General features: G+C 38.3%; 1 protein-coding gene across 1 annotated transcript in view; it reads left to right on the top strand.

Annotated features, from left to right (window-relative positions):
* Nucleotides 1-23,597, top strand: part of LOC106713028 (ubiquitin carboxyl-terminal hydrolase 32) — a 35,081-nt gene extending 11,484 nt beyond the window's left edge. Inside the window, exons 5-27 of the mRNA XM_045683279.1 lie at nucleotides 368-672; nucleotides 3,340-3,517; nucleotides 7,215-7,403; nucleotides 8,448-8,605; nucleotides 8,930-9,070; nucleotides 9,384-9,468; nucleotides 11,443-11,588; nucleotides 12,195-12,415; nucleotides 12,624-12,735; nucleotides 13,201-13,326; nucleotides 13,768-14,007; nucleotides 14,112-14,301; nucleotides 14,697-14,811; nucleotides 15,262-15,389; nucleotides 15,617-15,705; nucleotides 17,093-17,352; nucleotides 18,329-18,529; nucleotides 19,079-19,272; nucleotides 19,790-19,896; nucleotides 20,636-20,770; nucleotides 21,324-21,509; nucleotides 22,120-22,548; nucleotides 22,890-23,597. Coding sequence (XP_045539235.1) covers nucleotides 368-672; nucleotides 3,340-3,517; nucleotides 7,215-7,403; nucleotides 8,448-8,605; nucleotides 8,930-9,070; nucleotides 9,384-9,468; nucleotides 11,443-11,588; nucleotides 12,195-12,415; nucleotides 12,624-12,735; nucleotides 13,201-13,326; nucleotides 13,768-14,007; nucleotides 14,112-14,301; nucleotides 14,697-14,811; nucleotides 15,262-15,389; nucleotides 15,617-15,705; nucleotides 17,093-17,352; nucleotides 18,329-18,529; nucleotides 19,079-19,272; nucleotides 19,790-19,896; nucleotides 20,636-20,770; nucleotides 21,324-21,509; nucleotides 22,120-22,548; nucleotides 22,890-23,150 — 4,196 coding nt within the window. The 3' untranslated portion in view covers nucleotides 23,151-23,597. The remainder of the gene's footprint in view (nucleotides 1-367; nucleotides 673-3,339; nucleotides 3,518-7,214; nucleotides 7,404-8,447; nucleotides 8,606-8,929; nucleotides 9,071-9,383; nucleotides 9,469-11,442; nucleotides 11,589-12,194; nucleotides 12,416-12,623; nucleotides 12,736-13,200; nucleotides 13,327-13,767; nucleotides 14,008-14,111; nucleotides 14,302-14,696; nucleotides 14,812-15,261; nucleotides 15,390-15,616; nucleotides 15,706-17,092; nucleotides 17,353-18,328; nucleotides 18,530-19,078; nucleotides 19,273-19,789; nucleotides 19,897-20,635; nucleotides 20,771-21,323; nucleotides 21,510-22,119; nucleotides 22,549-22,889) is intronic.
* The last annotated feature ends 1,323 nt before the right edge of the window (nucleotides 23,598-24,920 follow it).

Below are 24,920 nucleotides of genomic sequence, written 5' to 3'. Positions count from 1 at the left end.
AAATTATGAATAGTAACGATTTATATATCGTTTTGAATTAAACTATATTTGAAAGAATAAACACTGTATTATAAAATATTAAAAATTTCGATGCTTCCAGTAAATAGATCGACAAGGCTACGACCCGTTGAGCATAAGTCAATCTTAATTATGACAGATCAATTTCGCCCAACTGTCAACGTCAAAAATGTGTTGTAATATTTTTTTTCGTACTGTAGCTGTCTTGTCCTGTTTTATTCTTTAATTTCATTTTCTAACCGCGACAGCAGCGCCTCTTACCGGTTCATATATTATCCTTGTTTGACTATAATTAATTTTAAAGGTCCTAGATTAATTTTAAAGAACTGACAAATTTCTTTTTTCGCAGTCTGTTTCAAAATCTTTGATCTCGATCGGGATGGTGTTTTAAACAAGAAGGAACTGATCGACATGGTGGGAATATTATGTACAGTGGCAAATGAGACGCTCAAGCAGCAGAACTCCAGAGCGTCCACACCATCTGATGAATCTGAAGCAGACAAGAGCTTCGATCCTGAAGTAGTACTCCTTAACCTGAGAGATAAACTGGTGACGTTGCCTAAGAATGGGAACAAACCGATTTTTCAACTCGGACCTAATGTTTCCGTTGATGAAACGCAGAAAATTGAAGAAGAATTGGTGGATATAAAAGAGGTGAGAATTTTTTTAAGGTTGATTACTCATTTCGGGTTTTAATATGAAACATAGCCAGAGGTTTTATGTATTTTCGATTTTGTGACGCATGTTAGGGACTTACTATCGCCTGCGACTCCGTTCTTCCAGACTATGCCAAATTCTATCGAGATCTGTTGAGCCGTTCTGGACATACCTTCTATCAAACATCTAAACGTTCACATCTTACTTCTTACTAATATTATATTGATGATGGATGTTTTAAGCTATTTCTTAACAGCTAAACGGATCTCGATGAAATTTAGCATAGATGTAGATCATATCCTGGAAGGACACGTAGGCTACTTATTATGTTTTTTTTTAATTCACCGCGGATGGAGTCGCGGGCGACTATTTTATAATACAGTGAAACTTGGTTAAGTGGGACCTGGATAAGTGAGAAACCTCCATAACCGGAACTCATGCTGAAGTCCCAACACTTTGGCACTGAATTACCTCTGTTAGTGGGACGAGGTAAACCTCTATATCTGGGATTTGTTCTTTCGATTTATCAACATAGTTACCTCTATAACTGAGACAGCGAGTTAAGCCGCATTCACATTTGTCTGACGTGTCGTGTCGTGATGCTTTCTGTCGTGATGGCTACTGTTCACATCTATGTGACGCGTTATGACGCATTTTTAATCAGTTCCGTTATAGCTCTCGGAGAGTTTACACATTCGCAATGTTTTTTCATGAATCATCCGATTCGGATTCAGATTATGAAGAAGATATGCAGTTATTGGCACTGGCAACACTTCTAATAAAACAAAAAAGAGAAGAAGATATTGGATACATCCAGTAAATACAAAAAGATAGTTTAGTTTTAATAGATTGATCCTTATATTGTTTACATTTTGTATCATAAATCGCTTTATATTGTCGTACGTACTCGATCAGCTCGTCGTCCATACCTTCTGACGCGTCACAACACGACACGTGCGCGTGCACACTAGTCCGACCCGCTGTGTCGTGTCGCTGCGCCGTCCCCCGCACCTCACCCAACTGACGCGGACCGGGATCGCCACTGACGCGACACGACACAAGCCATCACGACACACTGCGTCAGAGAAGTGTGCACGCAACCATATTAATTGTATGAGACCGATACCTTTCTGACGCATCACGACACAACACGTCAGGCAAATGTGAACGCGGCTTTAATTTTATATGCATAAACCTCTGTAACTGAGATAACATTGTTTACTCATTCTTACTCTACCCACAAATTCCACACGTAATTCCAAGTACGTAAGTACAAATTTTGAGCTTCAATTACCTTCAGTTTTAGTTTCGCTTTACTATCATACAGATGTTTATTTGAAAAATGTCAAACTGAAATAACTGAAATAAACTGAAATAACCTGTATTCTCACCTCTATTAATGGAACCCTCTGTAAATGAGACAGATATGTATTTATACCTGTATATCTGAGACACTGGGTAAGTGGAATACCTCTATAAGTGAAACGACATTGCAGGTCCCTTGATGTCTCACTTAACCAGGTTTCACTGTATAAGTAAGATAGTGAGAAGTAAGATTGCTGAGATATAAATAAGATTGTCATATAATCTAGAAATTTCTTTTAACAATAATACTTATCATATAGAGTTATAGTATAGGAAAGTCGATTTATTGATAATGCAACATTTATCGAACGCCATTGACGTAACAGAATGACGTCATCTGAGAGACCATATCATTTAATCTGGTCAAGATCCCGCAACACTTGATTGGCAATTGTTGCTACTGAATGCACTGATAACATACAAACTTGTACTCTAATGGTAGTTTTAGAATGGTTACTTAGTTCAGTTATGACTTTTTTTAATAATAAAAGAAACAAGAAGACTTTGATGATGATGATGAGTTGAATTCTAATCTATAGATACTTCACTCGTTAAATTCTTTTTAGTCGTCTAAACTAGGTCACAATTAAATTTTTATATATATATATATATATATATATCATAAAGTAGCAAACGGTCACCTGGATTCGCCGCAATAGCGAGGCGACCGTTGCCCATAGACATCCGCAAATTCAGATGCGTTGCCTACCTTTAATCAACGGAGAAGAGGTCGCACAGAAAGAGGATATTTCTCTTTCCTATGCGTCCCCTCCTCCGGTAAATCCACTTTCCCTTCCCATCCTTTCCTAATAAAAAAAGGATGGGAAGGAAAGAGGACTAAAATTAGGCCTCCGGTACCACACTCATCAGTCATTCTGGTGAAGATAGAAATCGACTGATCGGAACTTTCAGACGAAGGTTAGCTCACACTACAAATTCGGTGAAGTCACATCGTCTCCTGTCTTTTTATTTAGATCCCTACTTTTCTCTAAATATACACTGTGTTCATTTATATATCTATTCAATACATTTTGGAGTGTCTATACGTAATATCGAAAAAATAATATTCCGCGAACATTATGTAGTCTGTTGGGAAATCCGCGTTTTGTTCCGACTAATGGAAGATAGTCTTGTATTTTTTTATCGGCGCCAACGGAGCAACTGTTAGTATGAAAAAATACTGAATAAATAATAATTGTCGGTAACTTTAGGTACTCGAATCCTTGATTTATTGGGCATGGTTTAACTTTGACAGCAGAACTATTCTAGTCAAAATATAAGTATGATATTGTATACCAGGATTTGGATTGCGATGGTCTGATCGCATCAGACGCGGCGCTGACTGCTGAGGAATTCCTGATGTGGGCGGTGGAGCGAGCTGAGCGGTTGCTCACACCGCTGCTGGAGCTGCTCTTTGACGTCTGCCATGTTGTACTCGGCCTTCGACCACAATGCAGACACCACGAGAGGGACATTGGTCAGTATATTTATCTGTGTTGCCACATTCAAGGTCTTTGTCACTAAGGAAGCCCCTTAGTATTGATTTACTTGGATGCTTTGAAACTTTTAATACATCATCTCTCTCATAGAAATAGAGACAAAAGTAATCTTACAAGTGTCACAGTAGTGGAATTTCAGGTTAAGGGACAGCTTAAGTAACAATTAAATGACAATGAGTGATTTGTTAAAAATGTCACTTTCTATAGCGGCCATTACAAATTGATTGCCCATACATTACAGTTTTTGTGTGAAACTCTTTATATACAGAATAAAAATTTCGTGTCCGTATTTATACAAAGTTCAAACGGAATGTATAAAACGGTATTTAATCTTTGGTTGTTTTGTAAACTTTACTTTCATAAGAGATGTATGCAAATATAATAAAAAATTATTTAACTAGCGCGCGAAACAAGGCGAAGGTATCGGTGTCAAGTGCGTGCGCCCGCGCAAAGATAACGTGATATTCGATGCTAATATGGCGCGATGATATTTCGCGCCATTTTTATAACTACAGCTAATTTATTGGATGAATGAGGGCTGCAATGCTTAAAAACGCGTGAAACCCTTAATTTCTATTTAGAAAACATTTGATTAATTTATGTTACCTTACTAATATTATAAATGCGAAAGTTTTGATGGACGTTGTTGATCAAGATGGATGAAATTTTAAGTAATTTTTATATATCTATATTTATTTAATTATTACTTATTTATTTTTTACTACTAAGCATGGTTAGCGACACACAGACGGCCGGCCGTAAACATTTAAGCTTTTGTGTTTTAGCTTTTTATACCTTGTGAGTGAGAAAGGACAGGGAGATGATGTTTTCTCTGATTCTCTTAAAAATACTCGTACATAGAACCAAATGAACTAGTTAATAACCTAGAAACATAAAACAAAATGTTTCAGTCGAAGTTGCGGGAAAGAATTAATGAAGTCATAGCCTCTGCTATAGTCGTCGTTGTAATTCAATTCAATTCCCAAGCAGTGGCTTTCAGACGTGCCAATTGGGCACAGATTATAGTCGTTGTAATCTATTAGAAAATAATGCATTTAAACAAACGAAATTCAAATTTAATCTGTTATGAAATATTTATTCTCTGTTCCTATATCCGGTGTTAAAATATTTTTAAAATTTAGATTTCTAACATTGAATTTCAAATTGTATACAAATCAAGTAAACGCTAACGGTTTTTTTAAACTATTTACGTAACAGTTTAAAGAATATATGAATTTTGTTTATAGTCATTTTCCGTGAGTTTTCCATCGAAACGAAAAAAATGTTCTGTTTTACTCCAAAAGTTAATCCACTCTCTTCTATGTTCAAAAGCTACTTTCATTCTCAGATTTTTCTCAAATTTGTTGCACATCTTTAGTCCTGATGACAGTGCAATTTTTTTATAATTAGGTTTATTGTAAATTCAATATGGCCGCTATTACAGAATGGCGGATGACATATACGTTCGCACGACGAAATTACTTGACAAATAGAATATAGAAAACTATGTTAAACTAAAGATGGCCGCTGTTCCAAAATGGTGGATGACATGTTTTTGCACAACCTCCCCAACATGGACACCAAATTAAAGGTCTTGACGAACAGAGTATAGTAGGTACATTATAAAAAACCCAAAATGGTCGCTGTCACAATATTGCGGTTAACATATTTTTGTAAAACCCCCCAAATATGGGTATCAAATGGTTTATAACCAATGAATAACAACATATGTCCAATAACAAGAGCGTCGGTGGCTCAGAGGTTAAGCACTTGTCTTATATAATCTGCAGGTCCTGGATTCGAATCCCGCCATATACCAATGTGTTTTACAATTTTCAATTTACATATGTACATTTATCCGACGTTCTTACGGTGAAGGAAAACATCGTAATGCAATCTACACATATCTGAGAAGAAATTCAATGATATGTGTGTACTCAACCAGCACTTGGCCAGCATTGACTATGTCCTAGTCACCCTTAACTTGGGGTAGGCTCCGAGCCCCTCAGTGGGGACGTATAGTGGAGCTGATGATGATGAATGTCCAATTCAAAACATTAACGAAAAATTCAAAAATTTATTGCTAAAATTAGGAATAGACTCTTTTTTTTATATTATTACTTGTTTTCTTTTACATAATTATTGTAATAAATGTAATCAGCATTCGTTACCTTCGTATCTGGGATAAAGGCTATTTGTATATGTAAATTTCAAAGCAGTGATAACAATAGTTAGCGTAAATATATGTTGGAGTTAAATATAGTATGATGATATTGAATATGTTTGCGGAGACAGGGTTTTGTTTGTACTACATATATACAAGCTTTTATCCGCGACTTCTCATAATATTTTTCTTCAATATATAAATATGAATTAGTTATGTTGTCACGCATTTTATTTTTATAAAAATGGATACACGGAAATGTTAAGGGCCTTGGAATTTTTAATTTTCAATTTGAATTAATTAATATTTATAAAATTATATTCTCAATGTCAAGCCATTTTAAAATTATCTACATCACTAATATAAAAAAAAAATCATGTATAAAAATAATATTAGCGAGTTCGTCTTTTAATTATCAATAAATTAAAATAAATATTCCATTTAAAGTATATAGTTTATTCCAACGCAAGTCAAGAAATTTGTAAAACACCATTCCTGTAATCAAACAATCGTAATAATTGTTTTTTTTATTTGAGCGGAATTAAAAAAAATCTTCTAATAAATATAGCATACGTCACCGTCTATCTGGTATAGTGTAGCTTCTTTATATTTAAACATTTCTTTATTTAAGGATTTCAATAGATTGTGAGTGATCTTGTTAATAAAACTTTAAGTTACTCTCACATTTCATGTTCTGTTGTGAAGTTGATAAGACACACGTCTTTCCTTTTTTCAATCTCTAAACTGTCTCTAATCTTTATTTTTTATATGTCTACGTATTTATCTTTTCGGCCAGTGTACTCTAACCTATGAAGGTTTTAATGTAAAAGTTATTTAAAGACAACTATAAAGTTATAGACGGTTAACGTAACTATGTTAGTGATGCTACATATTAATATATTAAATGGAACAAATAATGAGGTTACACAAGTGACGTGCCTCCAATACTGATTAATAGATAAACAATGTAATTGTACCAATCATATTCCATAGAACAAATAGTTCGATCGCTCCTACGTAAACTACCGTATGTTTAAAAGCAACTTTTAAACTAAATAATAATAAATAAAACATTAATACGATTAATTATGATGCATCAATCACGAGTATACAATAAATTGTAAAAATCTACTTCGTTATTTTCAAATTAACATTGAATCATGCCAAATTTCATCAAGGTCTTTTGAGCCGTTCCCGAGATATCTTCAAACAAACATCCATCCATCTAAAAATTCGCATTTATAATGTTAGTAAGATTTGTTTACTAGTAAAAATTTTACAGTTCGAAAATATCTTACCGGTTAAAGTTAACGTCTTAATGTAGGTAATATGTCGTAATATTTTTAAAGGATACATGAAAACAGTAACAAAAACATAATTTCTTTATTGCACACATTAATTTAATTAAATCTTCAATATGACCTAATAAAAAACCTTATTTCGTGCAACTAATCTCCATAATCTCTACTCTTTTGTATCCAAGGGTTCGTTAACCATAAGTCTTATTCCAGTGATCCGCTGGCTTCGTCGTGAGACAGCTCGCGGGTACTCGGTTGGCCAGTTCTGGTATCTGGTGGGCAGCGAGTGGTGGGCTGCGTGGGCGGCCTACACCGCGGCCGGAGACAACTGCTGCCGCAACGCACCTCGAGCTATAGATGACGCTATCGTCTGCGATGAGAGCTTCACTAGTAACTCTACAGGTGAGACAACTTCGCTAGGAACTTAACTCTACAGGGGAGAGAACTTCGCTAGTAACTACAGGGGACAGAACTTGGATAGTAACTAAACAAGTAAGATAGTTTCATTAGTAACTCTAGAGGTGAGAGGGCTTCTCTAGTAACTCTAAAAGTGCGAGAGCTTCACCAGTAATTATAAATAGTAACAGAAGTCTAATAGTGGTGTAAATAATGGTTGCGTCCTCTTCTCATCGCCTTTCTGCTTTTTATTCTATGTACTACTCTTCCATACATCTCTATCAGCTGATCTGAATAGACTTTCTTCAGTCTTTTCTACTAGTTTCAACTTTGTAAAGGTAGTTCCACTAACTTTTATCCACATACGATTTTATTACTTGTATAAGTGTTCATCTCTTCGCATAACATTTTCATACCAGTCTAACTGTGTGCAGAATATTAACCGCTGAAATAAATATTACATACTAAAAATAACACGAAGAACAAAATGTTTCAAAATCGAATGTTAATTTCGGGTCATTAGATAGTTATACGTTGGTTAAACGATAAATTCTTAAAATACACTTAGATTGTAATCTGCGAAGTAGTGAAACATTCTTGTCTATGTCGTATAACCCAATTTTTCTATTATAATCTTATCGGCAACATATTAAGTTTTTATCTAATTTCATCAACTGCGTTATATTCACTATAGTGTTGTGAATACTAGAGCGTCGGTGGCTCAGAGAATAAGCACTTGACTTGCAATCTGCAGGTCCTGGGTTCGAATACCGCTATATATCAATGTGTTTTTCGATTTATATATGTACATTTATCCGACGATTTCCCGGAAGAAAACCCCCGTCACGTCCCGTCTCCTGCAATGGCGAAAAGTGGATTGCGGAGGTTTATTTAGCCACTCCAAAATGGAGGTCCGTAATCTCTGCCGACCTCTCTAGGTTACAGGCGTGAGTTGTGTGTTGTAAATACTGCGGTCTTATTATTTTATATTTTCTGACATAGACTTCACTTTTAGGATATCTTGTATGAATGTTAAATGTCTTTGGTCAGAGTCAATGGGGTCGCTGCTGTGGCGTGCGGAGACTTCGTCGCTGGGCAGTGGCAGTGCAGGCAGTAGCAGTGGTGTGAGCAGTGCGCCTGCACATCGCGCGCCGCCACACCCCGGACCTATCGACAACAGGCGTCTGCTGGCCAGAGATGACCTTAAGGTATACTATGATTTAAAATCAAACGCTTTATACAGTCGGAAAAACTTGCGGTGTTCCACCTTAAAATAAGTGAGAAATAAGTTTTGGTCTATGGTACAGGGCTAATTATTTTTACTCTTATCCCATCGTTTGCGCAACTTACTGCTAAATCCTAATTGGTTATTTCTAAAAAAGGGCGGAGTTTGTCTCTTAACAAAAACAAGGTAAGTGGAACACCGCGGATTTCCATGACTGTACATCTATCTGTCTTTTGTAATGCCTATCTCAGCAGAACTGATAGGTAAATCTTTAAAGTTAATTTAAAAGTTAAACAATTTGCTACAGGTGCGCACGCTGACTGGCGAGGGCGGGCACTTGCGGCGTGACGTCACACTCGCTCAGCACAGGGACTTTGAGTTGTTGCCCGACTCGCTGTGGCGGGCAATGGCGCTGTGGTACGGCGGACCAGACCCCCTGCCCAGACAGGTAATGGTATACTGGTAGGAGGGGATGGAAAAGCTAGAGATTATTTGGCGGAGGAGGGCACTCATAGGAAGGGGAAATGTCATCATACTATGTATCTCCACCTCTGGCAACAGTCACTTCGCTGTTTTGCCGAATTCAAATGATTGATTACATATTTGTTACCTTTAGCTATAAAAAATATTATTTATCTATCTGTTAAATTCGTTAAGTTCACCCCTTTAGTGGAGAAATATATCCTAAGGGTCTTCCTTAGTGATTAATTAATAACACTATGGCAAGTTACATATTTCATCTATTATTATTTTTATTTCAGGTGATCAGACCACCTAATTCCGATGTGGAGATGGAACTTTATCCACTGCAGTTAAAGATTCTGCGACATGTACCAAGTACACCACGTGAGTACATCTTACTAATATTATAAATGCGAATGTTTAGATCAGGGATCCCCAAACTATTTTGGACAAGTGACCACAGACCCCCCCCCCACGGCCAAATTATCTACTTTTAAGATCAATTATTATTATTATTCATTCTGACTTAAGTCAATAGAAGAAGACAGAGTGAGATTTCGCAATGCTTTAAGTTCTATATCGAACCCTTTGGGAATCCCTGGTTTAGATGAATGGATGTTTGTTTGAAGGTATCTCCAAAACAACTTAACAGATCTTGATGAAATTTGGCACAGATGTAGAATATAGTCTGGAAGAAATAGAACATAGGTTACTTATTAAATTCCGTGCAGACGGAGTCGGGGGCAAGAGCTAACGTTCAATTAAATAATTCAGTGAAGTGATTCCATAGTTATATTGAATTAATAGATTACAAAAAAATAGTGTACGTAGAAGTAATAATTTACTACTAGCTTTTACCCGCGACTCCGTCCGCGCGGAATAAAAAATAGAAAACGGGGTAAAAATTATCCTATGTTCGTTTCCTGGTTCTAAGCTACCTGCCCACCAATTTTCAGTCAAATAGATTCAGCCGTTCTTGAGTTATAAATAGTGTAACTAACACGACTTTCTTTTATATATATATATTAGGTCCTTACATATGAAATTGGCGTTTTTCGTACAGGCCACTTTAATCACGAATTTCTCCTCTTTGGTAAGGAATTCCAAATTCAAATTTGTACAGCTATAGACTCATGTATTTGTGGTTCGATGACCGTCATTCATTTGTTTTTTTCTTCTGTTTTTTTCTGTTTGCGTCACTCATTTTACAAAATGGAAAACTTAAAATATCGCATTATTTACGAGTACGAGTTCCGCCGTGGCACTAGTGCTGCGGAAACGACTCGATGGGTGAATGATGTGTATGGCGGTCGTGTTGCAAAAGAAAACACAGTTCGTTTTTGGTTCCAACGTTTTCGTTCTGGAAATTTCGATCTGCAGAACAAGCCCCGTGGACGGCCTGAGACTCAAGTTGAGAATGAAGAGTTGAAGGCTATTGTGGAAGCGGATCCATCGCAAACCACGTCCGAGTTAGCTGCAGGCTGCGATGTTAGTGATAAAACTGTTTTAATTCACTTGAAGCAAATTGGGAAGATTAAAAAGCTTGAAAGGTGGGTACCTGACGAATTGACTGAAGCAAACCGGCAAACGCGCGTCGACTGTTGCGTTACATTACTAAACCGGCACAATAATGAAGGTATTTTAAACCGAATAATTACCTGTGATGAAAAATGGGTTCTTTACGATAATCGGAAGCGCTCAGCGCAATGGTTGGATCCTGGCCAGCCAGCCAAATCCTGCCCCAAGCGAAAATTAACCCCAAAAAAGTTACTTGTAAGCGTTTGGTGGACTAGTGCCGGTATTGTTCATTACAGTTTTGTCAAATCTGGCCAGACTATTACGACTGATGTCTATTGTCAGCAATTGCAAACCATGATGGAAAAGCTAGCGGCTAAACAACCTAGGCTGGTCAATCGCTCCACGCCACTGCTGCTTCACGACAACGCTAGACCACACACTGCGCAACAGACGGCTACTAAATTAGAAGAGCTTCAATTGGAAAGTCTAAGACATCCTCCGTAATCCCCGGACCTTGCTCCAACAGATTACCATTTTTTTCGAAATTTGGATAACTTCTTGCAAGGGAAAAAATTCAACTCCGATGGGGCAGTCCAAATCGCCTTCAAAGATTTTATTGATTCCCGTCCGACTGGTTTTTTTAGTAAAGGGATCAATGAACTACCTATGAGATGGCAAAAGTGCATAGAAAATAATGGTTCATACTTTGATTAAATAAATATATTATATTAAAAAATATTCGACTTTTTGTTCCTCCCATACAAAACTCCAATTTCATATGTAAGGACCTAATATATAGATTAAATGTTTATTTGTACAATATAATTGTATGTATACCAGGAATGAGCGCGGGCGGGGTCGGTGCGGGTGTGGGCGGGGCGGGTGCGGGTGCGGCGCTGTACAGCAGCGTGCCCGCAGCGCCCGCGCCGCCTGACCGACAGCTCGCATACACCGCCGCATTCTCCCGCCTCGCCTCTGTCAAACAGGTAACAAATGCAGGGACTGACACGTTTTGATACTTTTAGAAGTTACACTATAGTTTTATTTAATAGAAGAAAAGTACTAAAGTTACTAAGTTACAGTTTTAACAGGGGTAGACGTCGGTAATAACATCAGTTGCGCGAATTGTCCTCACTCAGTGAAATACCACGACCTCACAGAAGACAGACGTCAATTGGAAGTAATTCCAACTACAGTCTGATGAGTGTGGTGCTGGAGACCTAATGTTAGTCTTCTTTCCCTTCCCACCGCTTTTCTTGGAAGAAAAGAAAGGATGGGAAGTGGAGATGCATTTGATGGAGGAGATACATAGGTTAAATATTCTCTTTTTATGCGTGTCCTCCTTCTTAGATTGTGGGTAGGCAACGCATCTGCAATTGTGAATGCCTATGGGCAGCGGTCGCTTCGCCATTTCGGCGAATTCATGTGGCCGCTTGCTCGTCTGCCACCTTGTAATATAAAAAAAGCACTCATGGTTACTAAATTATTGCCGAAATTTTACTATGAAAATATTAAAAAATATATATTTATATTAGTTCTGATGTCTGTGATTTTAGTACTTCTGTGTTAAAATTTTTGGTACGCATGTCCAGGTGACGGAATTCCTGTGCGAGGCGTTAGGTTTAGCCCGGGAGGATGTGCGGCTGTGGTCTGTGGGGGGCGGGGCAGGTGGTGGTGGGGGCGGGGCGCTGCTGCTGGACGACGAGCGACCCTCACTGCACGAACTGCGTCTGCACGAGCGCGACCGCTCCCGTCTGCTGCTCGAGCTGAGGAATCCAGATCTCACCTGGCCCGAAGAGATCGGTGCTCTTAGGTAACAAGCTCAAATTATACCAACGTGTACCAATTTATTTCAGTAATGTCAGGATAGGAGAAGGTGATAAATGAGCTGGAGGTCGTTAAATTTTACTCTAAGTTTATTTGCAGACAGTGAAATGATCAGTGAAGTATACCTTCTCAGTGATTACTGAAATACAGATGCTGGTTTTGTAATTGATATAAGTTGAGTGTTACAGTATGAGCGGAGGTCGCGGTGTGGAGCGTCGTGAGACGTTGTCTGCGCCGGACGTGGCGGGCGCTACCGGACTGCACAACCTCGGCAACACATGCTTCATGAATGCTGCCTTACAGTCCGTACGTACACGTACACGTATATACACACCTAAACGCACGCACACGTATACGTACACATGCACGTACACGAATTCGTACGCATGTACTTCTTTTATAACTTAACGAAAAAGTATGATTGATTACTCTTACTCACTGACCTCTACACATGGACAGGTTATACCGTGTTATTTTGTGCGTATTTTATTTTCGCCATTTTGGCGCTGACGTTTGTGGTTGGTAGCGGTGGTAAGGATTTGAACTAATAATAGTGATAGAATTAATGTCCATTTATAGAGATCAGTGCTTCCATTACAAGGAAAATATTTACCCTTATTTTGTCAAGAAGAAGTCACGAACCAGATATAACATTATATTTGAGAATTCAAAAGAGATGTCCTATCAAGATGTACAATCACCTGATCTTGGGTCTCGTAAATATCAACAGACTTACTAAAATATTTGATATAAATGTCGTTTACGTATCAGGTGTGGAACACGGGCCCCCTGACGCGGTACTTCAACTCTGGCATGCACCTGTACGAGGTGAACACAACCAACCCCCTCGGCACCAAGGGTGCCCTCGCACTGCGCTACGGCGAACTATGTAAAGAGGTATGTTATATTTGATACGACGCTTTCTACTTAGATATAAAATTCTCGGGCTCAAAGGACTAAATCTAAAAGACTTAGTCCATTGAGCCGGAGATTTTTTGTTATGTCATATTTGTAAGCATGTTTTATAACATTAAATACTAGGTTTTACCCGCGACTCCGTCCGCGCGGAATAAAAAGATGCACATAAGATAAAAAGTTCCTATGTCCGTCTCCTAGTTCTAAGCTACCTCCCCATCAATTTTCAGTCAAATCGATTCAGCCGTTCTTGAGTTATAAATAGTGTAACTAACACGACTTTCTTTTATATATATATAGATTTGCAGCATTCAGAGTTGTTAAGTGATGACTAAGAGAGCTCTTGGTGTAAACTTAATAGAAGAAATCTACACTAAGCGACTGTCAAAGTAAATGTAAGTTAATAAAGTTATGTATGTATAGGTGTGGTCGTGCAGCGCGCGGTCAGTGGCGCCGCTGCGCGTGCGCTGGTGTGTAACACGTCACGCGCGCGGGCTGGCGGGAGGTGGGCAGCACGACGCGCAGGAGCTGCTGGCCTGGCTGCTGGACGCGCTGCACGAGGACCTCAACCGCGCAGCCCCGCCCCGACCACTGCCCCCACCACCCCCACCCTCGCCACCGCCCCACGATACAGACACGCCCCCATCCACCAGACCGGACCAGGTAAACACCAAGATCTGGATAACATTTCACATTTGCCACCCTTAAAATCATAGTTTTTTTTTTCTTAATTGAAAAAAAAATGTTCTCTTTTTGGTTATGTGCAGGAGTTGGCTGCAGAGGCGTGGGCACAGTTCAAGTCATCCAATGACTCTATAATGACGGACCTGTTCTACGGCCAGCTGAAGTCGAAGGTGCGCTGTGACGCTTGCGGACACGAGTCTGTGCGCTTTGACACATTCAATATGCTCAGTCTGCCGCTGCCCATGGAGTCCTTCGTCCGCTGTGAGGTCAGAGGTACGAACGAGCATGCATACGTACACACAAATACTATCTACAACCCCCCCTCCCCCTCCTTTATCCCTCCCCACTTGGTCTCAATACACTCAAAAACTACCTCAATACATGAAGTTTATAAGTTGAAAGAATTTTGGACTATTTTTTTTTAGTTATAAATATAAATTATCATACCATTTATTGAAGACTAGTTATCGCTCGTGAATCCGTCCGCGCAGATTTAAAAAAAAAACTTAAGTAGTAACCTATGTGGTCTTCCTAGACTATCTACAACTGTGCCAAATTTCATAAGATCCATTGAGCCGTTCTGGAGATACCTTCAAACATCCATCCATCCATCCATTTATAAAATTATAGTAAGATAATTTGATAATATATTTTTTTTTCTTTCACAGTAATATTATTGGATGGTTCAGTTCCCGTCAAATACGGTCTGCGTGTGAACTCTGAAGGAACCTATTTAGATTTAAAGAAAAAACTATCTGAACTTTGCGGATTACCGCCTGAATGGTAAGGAGGTACTGCCCACCCCTCTACGTTACGAGCGTGAATTATTTACATTCATTTACACTTTGCTTTATTTAAAAAAAAATATAGTTACACGAATTGTCCTCGCTCTGTGAAATACCACGACTTCACAGAAGACAGGCAGAAAGTGGAAGTAATTCCAAGTACAGTCTGATGAGTGTGGTGCTGGAGGACTTATTTTAGTCCTCTTTCTCTTCCCATCCTTTTCTTATAAGGAAAGAATGGTAAGGGGAGATGGATTTGATGGAGGAGGAGATACATAGGAAGGTTAAATATTTTCTTTTTATGCGTCTCCTCCTTAGATTGTGGGTAGGCAATGCATCTGCAATTACAAATGTCTATGGGCAGCGGTCGCTTCGCCATTTCGGCGAATTCATGTGGCCGCTTCCTCGTAATATAAAAAAAAATGACTAATAGTGATAATTTGGTTAGCATGTTGGTGGCGCTAGTGTCGGGGGCGACGATATCCCGGCTGCCAGAAGATGGCGCCAAGTTGACAGCGAGCGGCGCCACTGAGCTCTTCGCGTACGAGATTCCCGCGCCACAACACGACATGCACGGTATTGTAATTATATATTATATATAAATGTCTGTTGTAGGTGTTTAAACCCTTTTTCCACTAATGTAAACGTTTGTTTGTATGATTTAAGTATCTTTTACTATAAAATTGTTTTTTTTTATTCAAAATTCAAGTGTTCTGTCCCAAATTAAAGACACTCTTAACATATGTACCTATTTCATGCGTAACCTTAATCTTGGCTTGATTAGATATGTTATGACTGTGTAGAGTGGAGCGGCGCAGGCGCGTGGTGCGAGGGGGCCGGGGGCGGGGCGTGCGGCGCGGGGGCGGCGGGGCCGGTGGGGGGAGCGGGCTCGGTGAGTGTGCGCGCCGCCTCGCTCTGCATGCCCGCGCTCTTCTGCTTCAAGGTTAGCGCGCACGTACACGCACGCACGCACGTACACGCACACCCGAACATGCGCACGCACATGGACTATTACTAATTTTGTTACTCGTAACAGAGATTTGTTTTCAATAGCAATGTAAATTTATTATTTAATTTAATACAATATTTTCATGAAAGGAATTCGTAATGGTTCATATTTTCATACCTTTCTCTTGTCCCATTATAATGTGTCTAACAAATCCGTTTAAACAATTTAATGGTCCGTTTTAAATTTACAAATAATTATCTTTTGATTTTTCTAGTTTTGGATTTACAGTACATAAGTTTTTAAAATATAATTTCTTATAAATGTCAGGTAAAATGTGAAACATTTTTTCTTTTTTATATAAATACTTAAAAAAATATACTGCGATTTTGTCGCCATGTTTAAAATGCTTCGCCGTCAGATGATTGTCCTGAAAATAAAGGTAATATTTAAAACATTATTCAATTTTGCAAATAAATTAAATATTTTCGATTTATTTCACTACATCCATTTATCTATACATTTATTCATCCATTTATTATACTATAACGCCACAGACACAGATTCTATTATGCTAGGATGTAAAACACAGATTAATAAAAATTAGCATTTGTAGTGTTGCCAGTTTTATTACAGTTTTTGATTTTTTTTGCGTAAGCCCGGATCAAATACGATTTTTTGTGTGTTTTGAGAATTCTTTTAGATTTTTTTTGGTCTTTTAATATTTTGTAGAATAAAAATCCAGCTATTTTGTTTGAAATATATGCGAAGCTTTTGTTGCTGATTTTTTTACAAAATGTTGCTTACTAACAAATTAATATTTATATGTGTTATTTTTAATAATTATAATTAAATAGTGTTGGAAAAGGAAGGTTGAGAAATATGCTAATATTTAGATCTAATAAAACCGAGACAGATTATAAAAAAAAATAACAAAAAATAGTCTAGACCTCTTTTCTGACACTTCCTTTGTATACACACATTGTACATAATAGTTACATTTACATACATCTTGTATATAAATTAGTTGGTGATTTTCTTTGTGTCAAATCTATTGAAGAACTGTCTTGTGTTAATCTTAATAAATATGTACACATTTTTTTTTCAAAATTAAGTTCATAAATTATAAATACAAAGCAGTTCTCGTCATTTTTTTAGTCAAAAACAATTTTTTTTTTGCTAAAGTTTGATATTAAAATGATTGTTTTTTTTTTTAAATCGTTGTTTGAAATTCTTACAAACGAATTAAACCTTGTACATACGCTTTTAGATTTGCTTTTTTTCTTTTTTGTTGCCTTTCTTTTTTGTTGACATGCATGTTAATGTCTTTCAGCGTTCGAGATCGGAAATTCTTATGTCCCAGAGTCCACCGAGCACATTCCAAAGCAAGGGGGAGGAGCTAGAGGGCGTGCAGGGGGAGGGAGATGGGCGGAGTCACACGCTGCCGAGGGGGGCGGGGGGGAGGCGCTCCCTCACACTGCCGCCCCCCACTCCGCCGCTCTCCAAAGTCAAGTTCGCCTCCTCCCCCTCCGATATGTACAAGATGGATGAGATAGATGGATCACCTATACAGTATTTGGTTGCTGTACACAGGTAAAAAGCACAAAAAAACATATATATGTTTTTTATTACAAAAATTGGAGTGTTTGTATGTAATATAGATCATCTGTTTTTGTTTCTTCATCTATTATGCACTGTTACTAGCCAGTACGACCTCCTCGACAGATTACAACCTCTGCCATGCTGCCAAGGAGGTTCTATGAGCGTCATACAAATTTTTTTCCCTCATAAGTTTTTTTTACAACTCGTATCACGCTTAAGTGAAATATTTTTCCCTTCTAAAAAAATCGTTATCGATTGTTCAATTATTATTTAATCCATTTTTTTTATTGAATATCAAAATAAAACTTTTCTCCAAAGCAGCAAATGTGTTTCTGAACGAATTAAATGAAAAGAACTGTGCTAAGCTATTGTAGCTAAAATATTGTGTTTTATTAGTATATTTAGTCTTGGAAATCTTATGGTCCTGAAAGCTTTGATCCTATTAAGTAAAGCAGTTAAATTATTCAAACCTTCGTGTGACATTATCATTAACTAAAATAGGAAACAGCTAAAACACGTACATATGTCTGATGTCGGCACCGACTAGTTTCGACAGTGAGCGAGGGGCCGCGTCCGCGTAATAATACCACTCCCACTTACCCTGACGAAGAGTCCCCGATGGGATCGAAACTAGTCGGTGACGACACCGGACATATGTAACTGAGTGTTTTAGCCGTTTCCTATATAAGTTACTAGCTTTTACCCGCGACTCCGTCCGCGCGGGATAAAAAAAAAAAGAAAACGGGGTAAAAATTATCCTATGTCCGTTTCCTGGTTCTAAGCTACCTGCCCACCAATTTTCAGTCAAATCGATTCAGCCCTTCTTGAGTTATAAATAGTGTAACTAACACGACTTTCTTTTATATATATAAAAAGATAAGAAGTATAGCAGTGTGACGTTTTTCTGTCTTCAAAGTCCAGTATAAAGATAGTCGATATGGTATTTGTAAGATGTTATGTGTCGCAGGAAGCAGTGTCGTGCGGACGCATTCTTCCTGTCATGGCAGCGTGTGAGACCAGCACTGTTCGGAGTGCCGCTGGTGGTGGCGGTGCGCGCGGGCGAGCCGGGCCGCGACCTCTACGCCCGGGTCTGGGCACAGCTCGCCAGACTGCTCTCACCACGACCTCCACACGCCTCCAGGGACCTCTCAAACCATGCTGCTGACTGGTCAGTTTCATAACACTCAGAGATATATAAATAACAATTTTTGATGTCTTCAAATAGCTTGGCGGCCCAAACTCATTAACACGCTGCAAACTGATCTTCCCCGTATCCCGCTTATCTTGCCCTTGGTCTTGGCAGCGACTTGAGTTAAACTAAGAGTCGCCAACATATCTGAAAACTACATTAAAAATAGAATTAAAGAAGTCATCATAAGCTCACTATACGTCCCCATTGAAGAGCTCGGAGTCTAACCTAAGTTAGAGGTGACTAGGCCATAGTCAATGCTGGTCCAGTGCGGGTTGACTTCACACATTTCATTGAATTTCTTCTCAGATATGTACAGCATCACGATATTTTCCTTTACCGTAATAACGTCGGATAAATGTACATATGTAAATATAAAATCGAAAAACACATTGGTACATGGCGGGATTTGAACCCAGGATCTGCAGATTGCAAAACAAGTGTTTAACCCCTGAGGCAGAAGTTTTAATATCTTCTAACAGTGTCTATAGACAAAATTTGATAGAAAAAGATTTGTTTTTGTTGCAGCGATGACAGCCTGGGCTACGAGTTTCCCTTCACACTGCGCTTAGTGTGCGGGTCTGGGGCGTGGTGCGCACTCTGCGCCTGGCCCGCACTCTGCCGCGGCTGCGCACTGCCCAGTGACCACAAGCCACTGCTGCGAGATCCGCACAATCACGAGCACGAACACACAGACACGTACACGGATACGCACATATACGGTACAGCTTCATTAATCTATATTTCTTAAGTTAATTCTACACTAAGGTATTTTTTAGCCTACCTCAAAAAGAAGGAGGTTATCAATTCGACTGTATTATTTTTTAATGTGTGTTATAATATTATTAGATGGCAAACGAGCACGTGGTTACCTGAAGTAGCGATGCGACTGCTGCCTGTCATCCACAATTGCTAATACCTTTACTCGACCTTTAGTCGTAGGAGGAAAGGAAGAGAGGGACGCACAGAAAAAATTATTTTCGTTTTTTTACGAGTTCCCTCCTCTGTAAAACCCCACATTCCTCTTCCCATCTTTATAAGAAAGGGTTGGAAGGAAAAGGGGACTAAAATTATGCCGCATAACTAAAACATAATTGTATAATGGTCCTTCGAGCTAGATACAATTTATAGTTTACCGATCGAAGGACCAATTACCGGTAATACTGTTGACGTTTCTGTTAGTTATATGATTTTATAATGTCCTTGCTTCAATATAATGATAATGTATGTATTGTATAGAGTCGCAGGTGTCAGTGGACAGTGGATGTGGTCTGGCTGGCGGGTCGCCGGCAGCACGCGCCAAACTGCAGCGACAGACTAGCTCTAGACTTACTGCTGATGTCACGGTATGGCAACACTAACACTTAATGGCTTAATAATTAAATTTATTGAAGAAAATATCATCAAGAAGGAATAAATTTGATTGTCTTTTATAATTATAATTGATTCAGTTTGTTTCAAGGAATTTAATATTAATTTTTGTTTTCATTTCTTCTTATGTTTCATTGATTATGTTTTTTAAAGTAATGTAAATTATCACGAACTAATTTGCCCGCGACTTAGTCCACGCCAAATTTAAAACAACTTAGTAGCTTATGTGTCCTTTTAGACCAGTGATTGACAACTAGAACTTAAAGCATTGCTAATTCTCACTCTGTCTTCTATTGACTTAAGTCAGAATGAATAATAATAATAATTGATCTTAAAAGTAGGTAATTTGGCCGTGGGGGGGGTCTGTGGTCACTTGTCCAAAATACTCGTAGTTTGGGGATCCCTGATTTAGACTATATTCTACATATGCCAAATTTCATCCAGATCTGATGTCCCATTGTGGAGATATCTTCAAACATCCATCCATCGTAATTTGTCTTTATATGTATAAAAGAAAGTCGTGTTAGTTACATTATTTCTAACTCAAGATCGGTCAAATTTATTTAGCTGAAAATTGATGGGGAGGTAGCTTAGAACTAGGAGACGGACATAGGAACTTTTTTATCTTGTGTGCATTATTTTTATTCCGCGCGGACGGAGTCGCGGGTAAAAGCTAGTTTATAATATTAGTAAGATGTGTGAATTATTGTACAGGGAGATGTCAGTAGTGGGGAGGTGTCATATTTATCAATGGGTGCGCTGCGAGCGGCGCGGCGGCGAGGTCTACTGCTGGCCATTGACTGGGAGCCTACTGCATTACATCTCAGATACCAGGCCACCAGGGAGAGGGTCTGTATATATACGAGGAGAGAGAAATCCTTTAGTTCACTAATTGTGGATTTCTGAGACAAAATACAATGGAGATTGTGGTTTCAGAAACTTACGATAAATGTTTATGACATCAGCTCGGTAACAGTGGTAGATCCCGCAACAACATTTGTTAGGTGCACGAATTGGCCAGATCTACCGGTGCAATACCACGACCACACAGAAGACAGGCGTGAAGTGGAAGCAATTCCGCGTACAGTCTGATGAGTGTGGTACCGAAGTCCTAATTTTAGTCCTCTTTCCCTTCCCACCCTTTTCTTATTAGGAAAGGATGGGAAGGGGTAGTGGATTTGGCGGGGGAGGGGACGCATAGGAAAGAGAAATATCCTCTTTCTGTGCATCCTCTTCTCCGTTGATTAAAGGTAGGCAGCGCATCTGCATTTGCAGATGTTTATGGGCAACGATCGCCTCGCTATTGCGGCGAAACCTGGTGGCCGTTTGCTCGTTTACCACCTTATGATATAAAAAAAAAATTAAGTAGGTTTAAGAGATGTTGTGTGTGTGTTGTATGTAGGCGTGGATGGAGCATACGTCAGTAGCGGAGTGTGGTGGTGCGACAGCGCGGCCAGTAGACCTGGCCAGCTGCCTGGCCGCCTTCACCTCTGAGGAGAGGCTGGAGCAGCGCTACCACTGTGACCACTGCCGCACTGCACAGCCCGCCACCAAGAAGTTGCAGATCTGGCGCACACCGCCCATACTGGTACGTACACGTACACGTACACGCACTTACGTGTACGTACACGTCTATACGTACACGCTCTTACGTGTACGTACACATCTATACGTATTAATAAAGTTGGAGTGTCTGTATGTAGTAACTAAATACTCAATTTAAAATTGTTTGTATGTGTGTCCGCAAGTCGCGTTTGTTTCGTGTAATCTTTGGAACGGCAGGACAGATTTTGATGGTACTTGGACAGGAAGGTAGATGATGCACGCGGACATGTTATAGACTATTTTTTTAAATTCTGCGCTAATGAAGTCGCGGGCAACCGCTAGTATACAATAATTGTATTACTAAACTATAACAATTATAAATTCAACCACGATTCAGCTTTGAACATAAATATGATAAATATAATCTATATATATATAAATTAATTGCTGTTCGTTAATCTCACTAAAACTCGAGAACGGCTTAACGGATTTATCTTATCTTAGTCTTGAAATATTCGTGGAGGTCTAGGGAAGGTTTAAAAGACGAGAAAAAATTCATACCGCTATTAAGTGTTTTTTTCGTGCGCGCGGACGGAGTCGCGGGCGACAGCTAGTAGCTAATAATAATGATTAATTTTGGTTATCTTTCGCAGATTATTCATCTCAAACGTTTCCAATATGTGAACAATAAATGGATTAAATCACAAAAAGTCGTCAACTTCCCATTCGAAGACTTCGACCCTACTCCATACCTCGCCTCCGTGCCTCAAGAGACCATCCTCAGACATCGGGAGCTGAAGAGTATGAGGCGAAGATCCTCAATGTTTGTAGACATCGAGGGTCCTATATCGGAGACGGAGAGCGAGAATTCCGATGAAGATGAGAGCAGCAGAGATGCTCAAAGTAAAACTAACATTGAGAGGCGACGGGAGTCATTGGAGATGAAGGGAAGGGCGCGGCTGCAGTCCACCAGTCTGACTGCCACACCTGTCACCGATGACAATCTGGTGGATTACCACCAGCACCATCTCGAGAAGGACCAGGAACCCTTCGATTTGAAGTACAAGTTATACGCTGTTGTGGTTAGTACATTTTATTATTATTCGACCAATTATGTGAAATTGCACTATTTGTTCTTTTTTGATGTCTTTTTAGTTGTGTGGTATTGTTTAGCCGACTTCAAAAAGAAGGAGGTTATCAATTCGACTGTATTTTTTTTTTTATGTGTGTTACTGCGATGCTCCGCCCCTGGTGCTCCGATTTTGATAAAAAATATTTTAATCGAAAGGAAGTGCTTGCAGATGGGTCCCATTTTTTTAAATAACTAGAAGACTAGTAGATTTTTTAGCAAAACTATTGCTGTCCTGTCACACCTAGTTTATAAGTATTTAGAGGGAAATAGTTAAGTTGTATGTATGTACAGTCGCATACGGGACAACTTCACGGCGGACATTACGTCGCGTACGCACACAACCCTTCAGGAGCCTGGCTGTGTTACAACGACAGCTCGTGTCGTGCTGTAGACGAGCGTGAAGTGCAACCTGCTTCAGCCTACCTGCTGTTCTACGAGCGTCACGGTCTAGATTATAGTCGATATCTGCCTGCGCGTGTGCACGGCCCCGCCCCCTCCCCCCCACATGATGCAGATGACGCCGACATGCGCAACATGTGTGTACTCACATGACCTAACACACGTTAAAGAAATATCTGCTTTATTATACTAGTACATTAACATATGGCGCTTAAAATCAGTGCGTCTATGCCAGGCCAGCGCTACTGTCTTACTGTACTCGTATAATGAAACCGTATGTCACCGTTAGCTGTGTGTGTGTGACGTCATCAATTCTAATAAAGATGGCGTCCAAAGTATTTTAATTTATGAGGTATGAGCTCACAGTATGACGTCAGTATACTAATCCTGAATCTGGTCATGTTGATATAGTCTGTATTGTTTGCCAATTTGTACAATCGCGAACAATCTTTGGATATGTACAGTTATTATTGTTATCTGAGAAGTTGTTGAATCAATATTTTTTAACGTACAATTGTGAAGAGTGTCTCAAATGTGATTTTCTTTGTGATTGTATACACAATGAATTGATGGACATTATTTGTTAATAAACAGATTGCCTAAGAAACCAAACATCATGAAATATTCAAATAATTTTTCGTTAAAATTAAAAAAAAAAACTAGAAATATTTATCCCATTTAGCGATAAAAATGTTTCATTTGCTTAATAATTAAAATATGCCTAATGGTCGTAAAATATTTTTTTTAAATACCTAAAATTAATATTTAATTGAATTAAAATTGTAGTAGGTGTTATAACGATATTGGTAGCTGGAATATAAACAGAAAACTGCCCAGTATTTTACAATAGTACAATAATTATTGATATATTCATCAAAAAAATAAATATAATGTTGAAAATAAAATTTGCACGTAAAAAAGATTTTTGGATACGCACTCGCTTCATAATTAAATTAATAATATCGTAAATGTTTGATAAAAATTGATAATTGTGGCATTATTTAGCACGGCTTTTTAAATTTTTAACGATGTATTGTCGTATTAAAATAATTATACGATCTTAAATCTAATAAAATAAATAAAGCATTATATTTTCTATGTAAATGTATGCTTTCTAAATGTCATATGTAATTTTGGCGGCAAATTATTTTCCATACAATAATGAAATTTAAACATTCCGATAAACAAGTTGGGACCAGTTGAGTAATTGTGAGATTTGAGATTCAAGTGAAGATCATCGGAAGGTAAAGTTTTATAGACTGAATGTGATTGTATAATATAATGTAGATTTATTGTATTTAATCTTAAATTTATTAAAGAATCGATCCACAAATTTTTATTAAAACTACGTATGTTTAATTTTGCATTTTAACGTGAAATTATTTTGTTATGAATAATTTTTACCCGACTGACTCAGGAGGGTAATATTTTAATGAAAATTGTGCTGGAATTTCTTTGCAAGAATTTTGTGCTTCGATTTTTTTTTTGTTAAATGTATATAATATAAATTAGGCTCAAGTTAGCTTTGCGATCAACTACTACAACTATGAAATATGCAGAAGAAAAATGGATATAGATTGTTTTTTTTATTTGTATTAGTTGTTCGCAGTAATCAAGGCACATCATAATATATTCGTACCCTGCTCTTAGATGTTGCATTGCTTCTAGGTAGGTAGATAATTTTTTTGTTATTTAATGTAAGTTAATTCAATTTTATATTTTTTAAATTTATGTTAGTGTTAATTTAAATTATGTTGGTATTACATCGCTGCGTTTGCGGCACGTTAAGTGTTGCCAACTGTAAAAAAGTTTTTCAAATATTACAAGTGAATGTGAACGGTATTAACTGTTAGACATTATATTTATTGCTCATAGTGTTGGCAACACTACATGTCGGTCGCGCAAAGCGATAGCTAAGTTATT

This window comes from Papilio machaon, chromosome 21 (genome assembly GCF_912999745.1).
Source record: "Papilio machaon chromosome 21, ilPapMach1.1, whole genome shotgun sequence".
Classification (NCBI taxonomy): Eukaryota; Metazoa; Arthropoda; class Insecta; order Lepidoptera; family Papilionidae; genus Papilio; species Papilio machaon.
The sequence above is the reverse complement of the archived record's forward strand: the minus strand, read 5'-3'. Positions and strand labels throughout refer to the sequence as shown.